Source organism: Podarcis gaigeae (assembly GCF_964106915.1).
Source record: "Podarcis gaigeae genome assembly, chromosome: 5".
NCBI lineage: Eukaryota > Metazoa > Chordata > Lepidosauria > Squamata > Lacertidae > Podarcis > Podarcis gaigeae.
In genome coordinates this window covers 57,394,784-57,408,613 of record NC_139681.1, presented here as the reverse complement: position 1 = coordinate 57,408,613, position 13,830 = coordinate 57,394,784, and the positions used below count along the sequence as shown (strand labels likewise).

Sequence of the window (13,830 nt, the reverse complement as noted above, 5' to 3'; positions counted from 1 at the left end):
GGGAAGGTTGCTGTACCCCACTGAGGACATAAATAAGCCTATTTTGCATTTCCCTACCTGGAGCAAGTGGGAAAAGCAACCCAACTGAGGATATCAACCTCCACTGTAGGAAAAAAACCACGACACCAACTCCAATTATCTGCTGGTACATAAACAGTCTCCAGGATCAGCAAGTCATAACAAATTCAAGAGAGCATTGGTAGCCCAGCAGTAGCATGCCTGTGTTGCAAGCTGTATTGTCTGGGGGGGAAATGAAATTATTAAGCTAGATACATGTACAAGGGGAAACTACTGCAAGATGACAAGGTAGCATTTCTGGACTTAATCATTTAAGATGAGATGCGTGTTGCTGTACAGGAGAGGTATGGTGCTCAGGATCTCTTTTGCCTGAGTGTAAGGAATAATGCCGAAATTCATATTCACATATAAATTTTAGAGACACACATGGTTATTTTATACTTTATTCTTACTCTTTTGTCTCATTTAAAAAAGTGGTTAAACTGTGACCTGGATAATTCCAAGTGTGTTTGAAAAGTAATACAAATAGTATCTCTTCATATAATACACAGATACAGTAAAGTGGCAAAGAGAGAGCAGGCATATTTTGTACTTTATAAAGTCAATGTGAAATGTTTATAAAAAGTTATATATGAGTATATTCAAAAGTACAAATAAACAACAAAGGAGGCTTTTAACTATAGGCCAGGATCCAGAGAAGTATGCTCAGTGTGCAGGCACATTAGGGCTTTCCCCATTTCTCTTCTCACTGTAGCCCCTGGCTGGAAAAGCTGCTCCTTTAGGTCAGAGGACCTGCCTTCCACAGTAGCTTTTGATGCAGCGCAAGGTGCTACAGGTCAAAGAAAAAACGTCAGTGACACCCCCACCTGAGCAGAACTGCAATCTCCTTGCACACAGGGCTCTCTGGACACTGGCTGTGGAATGCAGGGTCTGTAAAATACTTCCCATTATAAAAAAGAAATAAAAGAAACTAGTCCCCTTTGAGGTAGCATTTCCCACCCAACCTGTGGGATGTTGGGGTCCAACAAATTCTGAACAGCACTGAAAGTGTGAAATGTTTTGATATAAATTGAGCACAAACTTTTCCCCATTAAAATCAATGACAAAACTCCCATGGATTTAACAGCGCTGAACTGCTCCTTGACTAGCAGTCCATCTTGCTTTATCAATCTATTTTGCATACTTCTGCTTAAAATGCATAAATAGGATTAAACACAATGCCAAAAGTGTCTCCTCGTAAAAATCAATTATCTTAGACTTATATTATCTCTACTTCTTTATATTTACATTTTAATTTCTGTTATGATCTCTAACAATTTGTTTATTCACATTTATGGCAGTGCAAGCATTCAGAAAATCTCCATCTCTCCTTATAATTTATTGGCATTAAGACTGAGATGCCCGTGAAATATTCACAGCTACACACAACTCAACTATAGTATCTATAGTGGCATGACCAGGAGAATAAACCTCTCTGAATTTATTTACATTTCCAAACAAATTAATTCCCCTAACTATTGACTAACAGATGTTTTGTATTAGCATGTAATTTTGATGCATAGTCTAAAACCAAGTATGAACTGCCATTAATCTTTTTAACTTCCTTGAAAACCTAAAACTGGGCTCACCAGGTGGCATTTAAAGACACCCAATTGCTTAGGCAGCTGAATGTGTCTACAGGTGAAAGGCTGCAACACTTGGTACACTTACTTTGAAATAAGCTCCAAAGGAAGCAATGAGATTTACTTCCAAGTGCATAGAGGACTGTAGCTCAAGTGTTTCCCCCATCACTTTCTAAACACAAGGGTCACTTTAGCATTCCAAAACAAATACAGCGGTTTCTAAACTTTGCTTCACAGTAGGAAATATACAGTCCTGTCCTTTGGCAAAACGCAACAGATATATTAGAATAGTTCTATTTTATAGTAACAAGCATGACAAAAAATAAAAACTACCCTTACTTTTAAAAATATTAACTCTTTATCAAATCAATCTAAACAGGATAAGACATGTTAAAAGATTCTTAATTACGAACATTGTTCAGTTATTAGGGAAGGACAAAATAAGAATCATATAAAATATGTGGAAGTGATATCTAGATTACTGCCGTTTTTCTTCTTAGGCCACGCTATAGTCTTCATCCTTTTATTTTCTTGGCCATACTGTCTATTTTGAAATTCTCTTCAATCTATCCATTTGAAGCGTCTGGGACCCAAAAATCATGAATCTGCCCCTACAATAAAAATAAATTGAACTTCAAAATCGGTTTAGACCAAAAAACAAAACTTTAGTTAATTCAATAGCAGCCCTATATAAGACCAAAGACATGTATGTACAGATAACTTGCAATTTATGTACATTCAGCTTTATGTGCTTGGCAAAAATACTAAAAATAAATAAAACGGAGGTGGAAAGGGGGGGGGGTGTCCAGGAAAAAAACGTTGGCACTCCCACTTGCCACTGAACTCAATGTTCTGACTATACGTGATTTTGGCTCTACATACTATCCCCAGAACGTGTCTCCAGTGTAAATTGAGAGTCAGCTGTATCTATATATTCCAGCACCTGTTTCCACACAGTGGCCAATCAGAGGCCTCTAGAAAGCCCATGATGAGGTCATGAAAACAATACAATAGTCCTCTTCTGTTTATACTCTGAGTGTGGCATGCTACCTCTGAATCTAGAGGTTTCACATAGGCATCATTCTTCTCTTTGAATCAGTCAAATCCTCTTTTAATGACCACTACCAATGACCACTACCACACTTTAATTCATACCATAGAAATACTTCATTTTGCTTGTCCTAAACCTAATGCAAATAAATTTCATTAGATGGCTCGGAAAGGAGATGCATTGCCCTTGCTCATTTTTGTTGCCCTTTTCTGCATTTTCCCCAACTTTACTGTATCCTTTCTGAGGTGAAGCAACCAGAACTTTACACAGTATTCCAGATTTGTATAATGGTATTATGACACTGGAACTTTTCAGTTCCTTTCCTAATTATCCCTAGTGGCACCTTTCTTGGTCTGTGGTATTCATTGTAGTTGAGCTTCTATTAAATGTGGTTTTTACCAAACTTCTCATTTGAGGCAAGTTTCTGCTTTTGAAGTAAAAAGTGACCATATTGGACTTCCTTGGCAATTGTCCACTTACATATATGTTGAATTTGGTAAGCACTATGGCCACAGTTACCAATTGGTTTGACAACACATATCTCACAGCAGATCCTGGGTGCCAGTTTAGGATTAAGTCCAGGGTTGTCACCTTTCTGGCTGGTTACATGTCCTAGGACACAGTCATTTAGGATACCTCCTTGTCACGACTGAAATACACACGCACTCAGTCTATGTGAAGATAACTGAAGCCACACATTACTGCAGCACTTTTTCATTTGCATGCCTCATTGATTTCCTTCTACATCACAAGATCAGCCTGAGCATTTTGGCCAGGGGAATGATAGTATGTCCCCAGTTCTAAACTAGTTTTGGAGTTCCAGCTTGTTGGGATTTATGTCCTCTTTGACATACAGAGCAACACAGCTTCCAGTTTAAAGGCTTAACTAACTAAGCATTGTAATCTAACTAAGCATTATATTTCTTTTCAGTAAGGCAATTTCTGTCCCTTTGCATGTTTACATTTTCAGCTTGCACAGTGTTAAGATTTCTATGCTTCTAGTCTGATACTTTAGGGCATGCGTGAGTGATGCATTCATCTTTCCAGGCACATTTGCACTAATTTGTTTCTGTAGCCAATGAGTTACACTTCATTCTTGAATAATTCCAGGCTGTTACAGAATGGTTTTTAATATATATATATAAAATGCATGCTACATACCCCTCAAGCATTATTTTGACATCCAAACTTCTATTAGCAAATCTATAGAGCTGCTCACCTCTTAGAAAAGCAAACTTATTATAATATGCCACAAAGACACCCTTGCAGAAGTCTGTCATTACCATTACACTGAAGACTTACAATATTTCTGTAAGTCACACAGCAATGTGAAAAGCTGTTTTAACTGCATAGTACCTGAGTAAGCCGAGAACTGTGAATCATTTGTTGCCATTTGCTGTATGTTCTAGCAACTAAGTCTTTTACCTAGAAAGAGAAAACAAACTGATTGAAACCAACTGGGGGAAAGGATGCTTAAGGGTGCAATCCTACATACTCTTACCTCAGAGTAGGCATCATTAAACACAGTGGGGCTTACTTCTGAGTACACAGATGAATCAGATACCTAGGGCTTACCATCATCATCTGCTTCAACCTTATTCTCATCAGATCTAAAAATGCAGGACTGAAGTGCACTCTTGCAATTTAATAAAAGTGTGAGAAGCAGTCCTGAAATCAGCATTCAGGAGTCCACAAAAGAAAACCCATGCCCTGGCCAAGATAGGATGTTGGAGTAATGGAAGCAAACTCCTCAAACGTGCAAGGTTACTCATATTTGACTGCATATAAGGAAGGGGGAGCAGAGAGAGTCCTCACAATAACTCTTACCTTCTGGGGATTAAAAAAGTACAAGACTACTCACCTTAGTTTTATAGAACAGTCTAACATCTTCTCTAATATCACATTTTACATGTTTTTCCAAAGTAGTGCAGAGTTTCACCAGCCATTCCTAAATGTGAGATTAAAAGAGTTAATTTTCTCCTGACCAAATGTGTAAATAATGGGAAAAGCATTTCAAAGTGACATCTTCCCTAAAACTTAAGTTATTATCTACATTTTCAGTAATAGTATGATTTTAAAAGTATTAGGTGTTACTTAGAGAGTTACATCCTGTCTTTCCAATTATAAAAATCTGTAAGGTGACCAGGAAACTAACAATTTGAACAATAAACACCCCCAAAATAGGCTGTGTATTGGGGAAGGGTATCCTACACTATATAGGGCATTATTGCACCTAGAAAGAAACTAGGAACCCATGCAGCTAAAATGGTTAAAATGTTTACAGAAGATATTTGAGCCTTCATGAGCACAGTTAAATCTAAAAACAAACCCTTTACCTTGATGAGGAATGTAACCCCAGCCAAAACCAGGAGACCACCATTTCCATGAATTTGTAGTATAAGCACATACATACTAACTTTAATTTATTTCACAACATTTAAATATCACCTGATTGTATTACAATCTCTAAGTGGTTTACAAAAAATTACTTACCCTGTGGTTAGAATTTGTAACCTCAGAATTGCTAGCTTCCCTGACCAAGTGAAGAAGAACATAGGCCAGATAGTATGCCTAGAAAATGAACAGAAAGTATTCAGCCTAGCTCTTAGTAGTAAGGATGCTGCCAACTTCTTTGAGGGGAAAACCAATCAGTTTTCACAAAGAAGGCAGTTCAACTTTTGCAGATGCTCAGTGTTTACCACTGCTTTAAAAATAGCACTGAGATTCAAAAATTACCAAAGTATACCAACAATGCAAAATTGCAGCAGATTTACACATTCTGCTCTTAGTAGTCAAATACTTGTGTCTTACCCCTTTCAACTACCCTTTCAACAATTGATTAAGAACTGGTTCTTAAGCAGCAGGTGAAGGAACAAAAATCAAAAAAACTTTTAAGATAAACCAGGAGTTAGGTGCAAATATGCCCAGACAAGTAAATCAGTTTATTCACCATTTTTTGAGCAAACAAACTGCACAAATATGGGGCATTTACATAGGTATTTGCATCTATAATGCCAGCTTGCAATAAAGAGTCTATGTGTAGTGCGAAAGGCATGTATTCCTGGAATGAGAGCAATTAGTGTTTGCTGAAGCCATAAGTTGTATAGAACGCATTTACAACAAAACTTAAGCAGAAGAGTCTATTATAACAAAAGGTTGTATCACACATACTGCCAATTCCTCCCCCCGACAACACACAAACTGGCATCCAGTGTACCACCTACATGGTGGTCACATGTGAACCAGCCCTTGGTAGTATTAAGGACAATTTCCAGCATACAATGGTGTTTAATGTGACTTTGGTGAGTAAACAAAATGAGTAGGCAAGAATAAGCCTTTTCTTTATTGTGGCTTTAGGGCTTGGTGTAATACAAGAAAGGTTATTAACACAGCCCAGTCTATACCTCTTGATAGGTCACAGCCCAAGAGAAGGCTTACAAGGCAATATTGTATAGTGCAACATAGGGGAGCTCTCATCCTGGACTGTTCCACAAGCTGCAGAGGAATCAGCACCTATGTCAATCTAGATATCTGGGCACTCATTTTAGCAGGAGAAGACACTGTTGGGAAGAGTGACTGATACATCTGTTGTTATCTGGAGTTCACTTTTGGCTCTAAGTGTGAATCAGTTTGATCTTGATAGAGACACGTTTTTAGGTAGTCTAAAACATGGACAAACTCTGTCCTAATAATTTCTAAAATGAGATTGGCTAAGATAAGCAGTATGTTCTCTACTGATCTGCTCAGGAGCTTTGTTGATCTGCTGTGGTCAGAGCAAAGAACTTCGAGCATATTATATTATTCTACCCGAATGGGTAATCAATACAATAAAAAAGTAGTAACTCCCCTGCACACACACACAAAACTTAGCCCTTTCTCTTTTCTCATCCATTCACTTCATCCCACCTTGCCAATGCTTGCCTTCTGAGATATCGGCATCTCCTAAACACAAATAACCAACAACTCAATACCCATCTTGTTCCCAGCCTGCCTTAAGTTTGACCCTGGGAGCCTGCTTTCCAGGAATGGTGTCTGAGATTACCTCCGGTTCATATTGACGAAGAAAAGACTCTTCTTTAAGACCATCATGGTGTCCCACTGTCTCAGATATTCTCTTTAACAGATTCGAAGGTTTCATATTCACTAGTTCTTTACACAGAAGTGACATCTATGTAATCCCAGGAAGAAGGGGGGGGGGACAGATTAGAGAGGAGCACCGCTTACTAATACTTCCTGGCTTTTGGCACCATTAAGAAGAGAAAGCCTAAATCATTTTTAAATACAAAAGTCTGGAGGATAATTAATATATGTGAGCTCTCCCAAATTTTTATTCATGCTCATGGATCCTGAGAATTCTTGGGTTCTAGTTTACTTTGAAGTTACATGAATCAAGACAAGCATCTTATTGGGAGTCATCGAGAATGAGAAAGAGAGCAGGAGGGACGGTAACAGCAAGCAGAGTAAAGTTGTACTGATGAGCAGCAGTTCTGGGTAGTAATCCAAACAAGATGGGTGCACATAATTTGAGTTTATTTTATCAAGAAAAGTGACAACATACATTTTAAAAATAGAATAAATATACCAAGACAGCACTGAAGCAACTCAAAAGCTTGCAGAGGAACAGAAGCAGCATGTTCAAAATAGATTAGAGAGGATTTCCCTTAGAACTGATGGATGCTGAAGTCAGCCTCTAAAAAGCAGGAGGAGCTGGACACAATTTGGAATACAGTGGTGCCCCGCAAGACGAACGCCTCGCAAGACGAAAAACCCGCTAGACGAAAGGGTTTTCCGTTTTGGAGGCGCTTTGCAAAACGAATTCCCCTATGGGGTTGCTTCGCAAGACAAAAAAAATATTGCATCCCCCCGCGGTTTTTTTTCGCTTTTTTCGCCCTTTTCTTAAGCCGCTAAGCCGCTTATCAGCTGTTCCGCTGATAAGCCGCTTAACAGCTGATCGCTGGAAGCCACTTGACAGCTGTAGCGCTAATCCGCTAAGCTGTCAATGGGCTTGCTTCGCAAGACGAAAAAAACGCTATACGAAGAGCCTCACGGAACGGATTAATTTCGTCTTGCGAGGCACCACTGTAAACACCTCTTTTAGTTTGTGACTTAAGGAAGCCCTAGGATTGGTAAGAGCAAAAATACTCTGTCCCTGAATGAGGAAAGCCTAGTTATCTCTATGTAAATAGCAAAAACTAGGTTTCCCTTGTTCACAAAAAGGAATACAAAAGGAAAAAGGGGTTGAAAGAAAGAAGAGTTCTTCTGGGATTTTATGCCCTCCCAAGGAAAGTCATGCAAGCTGCTTATGATCATCAATGTCGATCATGGATTAGTGGAATAAAGGTAACTCTTAAGAACTCAATATATTAATAAAGCAAGTTTGTACAGTACCTGCTGGTCATGGCTGCTGGGTATTTTCACATGGGTTTTAAGAAGCTTCAAGATTACTACCAAGCTAAGATGCCTTCTTATTTGTCTGAAACGATAACATTTAAGTAAAGATTATTTCCTACAATGTAGTGGTTTCTCTGTGTGTTTTGAAGTGACATGCAAAGTGAACTGTATTGCAGTGAGGCTTACCTTCCTCGTGTCATCCAGTTTGGGACAAACTGAACCAGCCCTAAGAGATCATGATGGTGGCTGGACAGGTAACTTATTGCACGGCATAACTCAGGCATCTTACAAGCAAAACAAGAGAAACAGTCATTAGCAGCAATTAAGAGCAACTGCAAAAAATCCAAAAGTTTCAATGCAATGCACACAAGAGTCAATGGCTATCCTTTAATAATGGTATTGGTGAAGGGGCTTGAATAACTCAGAGAAGCTATGAGCTATGCCGTGCAGGGCCACCCAACATGGACAGGTCATAAGGGAGAGTTTTGACCAAACGTGATCCACCTGGAGCAGGAACTAGCCAGCCACTCCAGTATCCCTGCCAAGAAAACTCCATGGACAAAGACAACAGGCATATAAAAGTTATGATGCTGGAAGATGAGCCCCTCAGGTCAGAAGGCATCCAACATGCTATTGAGGAAGAGTGGAGGACAAGTACAAGTAGATTCAGAGCTGATGAAGTGGCTGGGCCAAAGCTGAAAGGTCGCTCAGTTGCAGATATGCCTGGAAGCGAAAGAAAAGTCCAATGCTGTAAAGAAAAATATTGCATAGGAACTTGGAATGTAAGAACCATGAACCTTGGTAAGTTGGATGTGGTCAAAAATGAGATGGCAAGAATAAATATTTACATCCTGGGTCCATTTAGTGAACTAAAATGGATGGGAATGGGCGAATTCAGTTTGGATGACCATCATATCTACTACTGTGGGCAAGAATCCCGTAAAAGAAATGGAGTGGCCCTCATAGTCAACAAAAGAGTAGTGAAAGCTGTACTGGGATGCGATCTCAAAAATGATAGAATGATCTTGATACGAATCCAAGGCAGACCTTTTAACATCACAGTAATCCAAGTTTATGCACCAACTACTGGTGCTGAAGAAACTGAAATTGACCAATTCTATGAAGACTTATAACACCTTCTAGAAATGACACTAAAGAAGGATGTTCTTCTCATTATAGGAGATTGGAATGTTAAAGTAGGGAATCAAGAGATAAAAGGAACAACTAGCAAGTTTGGCCTTGGAGTTCAAGACGAAGCAGGGCAGAGGCTAATAAGAGTTCTGCCAAGAGAATAAGCTGGTCATCACAAACACTCTTTTCCAACAACATAAGAGATGAACACATGGACATCACCAGATGGGCAGCATCGAAATCAGATTGATTATATTCTCAGCAGCCAAAGATGGAGAAGCTCTATACAATCAGCAAAAACAAGACCTGGAGCTGACTGTGGCTCAGATCATCAGCTTCTTAAAAAAAAAAAAAAATGGATTTGATATCCCGCTTTATCACTACTCTAAGGAGTCTCAAAGCGGCTAACATTCTCCTTTCCCTTCCTCCCCCACAACAAACACTCTTTGAGGTGAGTGGGGCTGAGAGACTTCAAATAAGTGTGACTGGCCCAAGGTCACCCAGCAGCTGCATATGGAGGAGCGGGGAATCAAACCCAGTTCACCAGGTTACGAGTCCACCGCTCTTAACAACTACACCACACATAGCAAAATTCAAGCTTAAACTGAAGAAAGTAGGTAAAACTACTGGGCCGATAAGATATAATCTAAATCAAATCCCTTATGAATACACAGTGGAAGTGAGGAACAGGTTTAAGGATTTAGATTTGGTGGACAGAGTGCCTAAAGAACTATGGATGGAGGTTTGTAACATTATACAGGAGGCAGCAACAAAAACCATCCCAATGAAAAGGAAATGCAAGAAAGCAAAGTGGCTGTCCAATGAGGCCTTACAAATAGCGGGGGAGAGAAGGAAAGCAAAATGCGAGGGATATAGTGAAAGATACAGGAAATTGAATGCAGATTTCCAAAAAATAGCAAGGAGAGACAAAAAGGCCTTCTTAAACAAGCAATGCAAAGAAATAGAGGAAAACACTAGAATGGGAAAAACCAGAGATCTGGAGAAAATTGGAGATATGAAAGGAACATTTCGTACAAAGATTACCATAATAAATGACAAAAGTGGTAAGGACCTAACAGAAGCAGAAGACATCAAGAAGAGGTGGCAAGAATACACAGAGGAATTATACCAGAAAGATAGGGATGTGTCATACACCCCAGGTAGTGTGGTTGCTGACCTTGAGCCAGACATCCTGGAAAGTGAAGTCAAATGGGCCTTAGAAAGCACTGCTAATAACAAGGCCAGTGAAAATGATGATATTCAAGCTGAATTACTTAAAATTTTAAAAGATGCTGCTGCTATACTCAATATGCCAGCAAGTTTGGAAAACTCAGCAGTGGCCAGAGGACTGGAGAAGATCAGTCTACATCCCAATCCCAAAGAAGGGCAGTGTCAAAGAATGCTGCAACTACTGCACAACTGCACTTATTTCACATACTAGCAAGGTTATGCTTAAAATTCTACAAGGCAGGCTTAAGCAGTATGTGGACCGAGAACTCCCAGAAGAACAAGCTGGATTTGGAAGGGGCAGAGGAACCAGAGACTAAATTGCAAACATGCGCTGGATTATGGAGAAAGCTAGAGAGTTCCAGAAAGACATCTACTTCTGCTTCATTGACTATGCAAAAACCTTTGACTGTGTCGACCACAGAAAACTATGGCAAGTTCTTAAAGAAATGGGAGTGCCTGATCACCTCATCTGTCTCCTGAGAAATCTCTATGTGGGACAAGAAGCTACAGTTAGAACTGGATATGGAACAACTGATTGGTTCAAAATTGGGAAAGGAGTACGACAAGGCTGTATATTGTCTCCCTGCTTATTTAACTTATATGCAGAATTCATCATGCGAAAGGCTGGGCTGGATGAATCCCAAGCCGGAATTAAGATTGCCGGAAGAAATATCAACAACCTCAGATATGCAGATGACACAACCTTGATGGCAGAAAGTGAGGAGGAATTAAAGAACATTTTAATGAGGGTGAAAGAGGAGAGCGCAAAATATGGTCTGAAGCTCAACATCAAAAAAACGAAGATCATGGCCACTGGGCCCATCACCTCCTGGCAAATAGAAGGGGAAGAAATGGAGGCAGTGAGAGATTTTACTTTCTTGGGCTCCATGATCACTGCAGATGGTGACAGCAGTCACGAAATTAAAAGATGCCTGATTCTTGGGAGAAAAACAATGACAAACCTAGAAAGCATCTTAAAAAGCAGAGACATCACCTTGCCAACAAAGGTCCGTATAGTTAAAGCTACTGTTTTCCCAGTAGTGATGTATGGAAGTGAGAGCTCGACCATAAAGAAGGCCGATCACCGAAGAATTGATGCTTTTGAATTATGGTGCTGGAGGAGACTCTTGAGAGTCCCATGAACTACAAGAAGATCAAACCTATCCATTTTTAAGGAAATCAGCCCTGAGTGCTCACTGGAAGGACAGATCGTGAAGCTGAGGCTCCAATACTTTGGCCACCTGATGAGAAGAGAAGACTCCCTGGAAAAGACCCTGATGTTGGGAAAGATGGAGGGCACAAGGAGAAGGGGACGACAGAGGACGAGATGGTTGGACAGTGCTCTCAAAGCTACCAGCAGGAGTTTGACCAAACTGCAGGAGGCAGTGGAAGACAGGAGTGCCTGGCATGCTCTGGTCCATGGGGTCACGAAGAGTCGGACACGACTAAACGACAGCAACATGTTATGGGATACAATGCACTCTTGTAATATCTATGATTACTTTTGAGATAAAAATTGGTTACCATGTTATCTTCACTGCCGCTGTAGCTGCAGTTTAACACATCTACTACTTCTTAGACAAAAAAGAATATTTCCAATCAGTGTCTCCAATACAAGTAGTATTTATCAGCAAATGATTGGAATTTTAAAGTATTATATTTCTTTTGGAGCTCAACCAAAGCAGCAGTTCCCTCAAGGCATGGCTAAACACACAAATTCTGGAGGTTTTGGCAAAATTAAGCTCAATTTTACACAGATTACACTAAACACTTATTGATGCAGTTACCTTGGTATCCCACTCTCTGATATTTTCCAGTAGTTTTATAACAAGGCACTCCAAGTCCACTAGGGGAAATTGTTTCAGCTCTTTTGCCAAACTCAGTTTAAGCAGCAGCAACAGCAACATAAATATTTCTTTGTCCGTGTAGCCTTCTGGGTACATGCTTATACAGAGCCGCAGAAACTTAAGGGGAGAAATGAGATGATAATAAAACTTCTTCTTTAAGCAATATTGAATCTAATCTCAGTTGTGTATTACAAGTGCAGACAGTGTTTATTCCTTTGATGTGAAACTTACTAGGTTTGTCTGTCCTTGAACCTATCAGGGGTCAATGTCTGCTAACTACCAATAAGAAACATACTGCTCATTGAAAGAACGTTCTTTTTTAAAAGCTTTAACAGTCAAGATCAACCAGCTACTAAGTTTAGCTGTCCAAGTGAATCATGACTATCACCAGCAATCACCACATATGCTTCTCTTACCCAAGAGAACTTTCAAAAACAGGAAAAGGAGTGGGGGGTCTCTCTCACCTTGGACATATTGCAAAGGTTGGTGTCTATTAGATGAAAGATAGGAACCGAGTTTCCAAAGATGTCTCCGCTTGGTTTTTTCTGTATAGTCTCATGCATTTCAGATCTAGCAAAAAAGGATTTCCCCCATTAAATTTATTACACTTTGGCAAAACGAACTACTATAAAAAGCTCTGCCTTGGCACATTTGTAGGACGTTATAGAACATAAAACTTAGAATGTTGTTTAATTTGAGTCTACATCTTGATGTCTCAGGACCGAGGTAAATATGTATCAGGAGACAAAAAAAGATAATAAAAGTACAGCATGAAATACCTACTTAAATGCAAACCACAGAAACATACTAATCGGAACCCTACAGAAGTGGCAAATATTTCTATGGTTCCCTAATGAATCCATTGAAAAAACTGATATGATGCTAAACACTTACGTTATATCATCCTCAGAAAAGTTAGGTTGAAAATCTTGCAGAGGAAACAATGCACTGAAAGGAACACCCATATTCAGTAGCACAGTTGCTATATCAAATATTGATGGAATCCACGGCCTTGGCTGGTCGTTGGTAGCTGAAGCTGCAGAGAGATAACACTTGGCTATTTATTCCCAAACCAGAGGAACAGAAAGCACAATAAGCATACCAGTGCTAATATATGGAGTTCCCTCAGACATGAGCTCTGCTTTAAGTAGTTTATGAAGCTAGAGGAGGAGACTCAATAGCATTAAGTAATCAGCAGAATGCAACTTGAGCATGGTATGTTCTTTGGGACACTGTAGTTGTGTTTTCTACAGCAAAGGGTACTATTTTAATATTTTCCCACCACTCTTGTACATCTGTGCTACAAAAGCACAATCATCTTCAAAGCAACAAATAAGCTGTCGGTGTGATTAACATGGGAAAGATGGCAGAAAATATATAAGCATATCAACACAGAAAAGATACAGAAATATTTATATAGTCTGTACCAGTCATGGTCTCATACTATACCATATTTTTCCGTGTATAAGACTAGATTTTTTAACCAAAAAATTAGGTTTAAAATTGGGGCTCGTCTTATACACGGGTAGTGCTGAGGGGT

General features: G+C 39.5%; 1 protein-coding gene across 4 annotated transcripts in view; it reads right to left on the bottom strand.

Annotated features, from left to right (window-relative positions):
• Window positions 1-448: 448 nt before the first annotated feature.
• The window catches only part of SLF2 (SMC5-SMC6 complex localization factor 2), a 37,584-nt gene continuing 24,202 nt past the window's right edge, over window positions 449-13,830 (bottom strand). For all 4 annotated transcript variants that reach the window (XM_083738626.1, XM_083738627.1, XM_083738625.1 and 1 more), the window contains exons 11-20: window positions 13,185-13,326; window positions 12,755-12,860; window positions 12,231-12,407; window positions 8,269-8,366; window positions 8,080-8,164; window positions 6,734-6,859; window positions 5,185-5,262; window positions 4,553-4,639; window positions 4,048-4,116; window positions 449-2,251 (exon numbers count right to left, since the gene is read on the bottom strand). In XM_083738626.1, coding sequence (XP_083594752.1) covers window positions 2,207-2,251; window positions 4,048-4,116; window positions 4,553-4,639; window positions 5,185-5,262; window positions 6,734-6,859; window positions 8,080-8,164; window positions 8,269-8,366; window positions 12,231-12,407; window positions 12,755-12,860; window positions 13,185-13,326 — 1,013 coding nt within the window. In that variant the 3' untranslated portion in view covers window positions 449-2,206. The remainder of the gene's footprint in view (window positions 2,252-4,047; window positions 4,117-4,552; window positions 4,640-5,184; window positions 5,263-6,733; window positions 6,860-8,079; window positions 8,165-8,268; window positions 8,367-12,230; window positions 12,408-12,754; window positions 12,861-13,184; window positions 13,327-13,830) is intronic.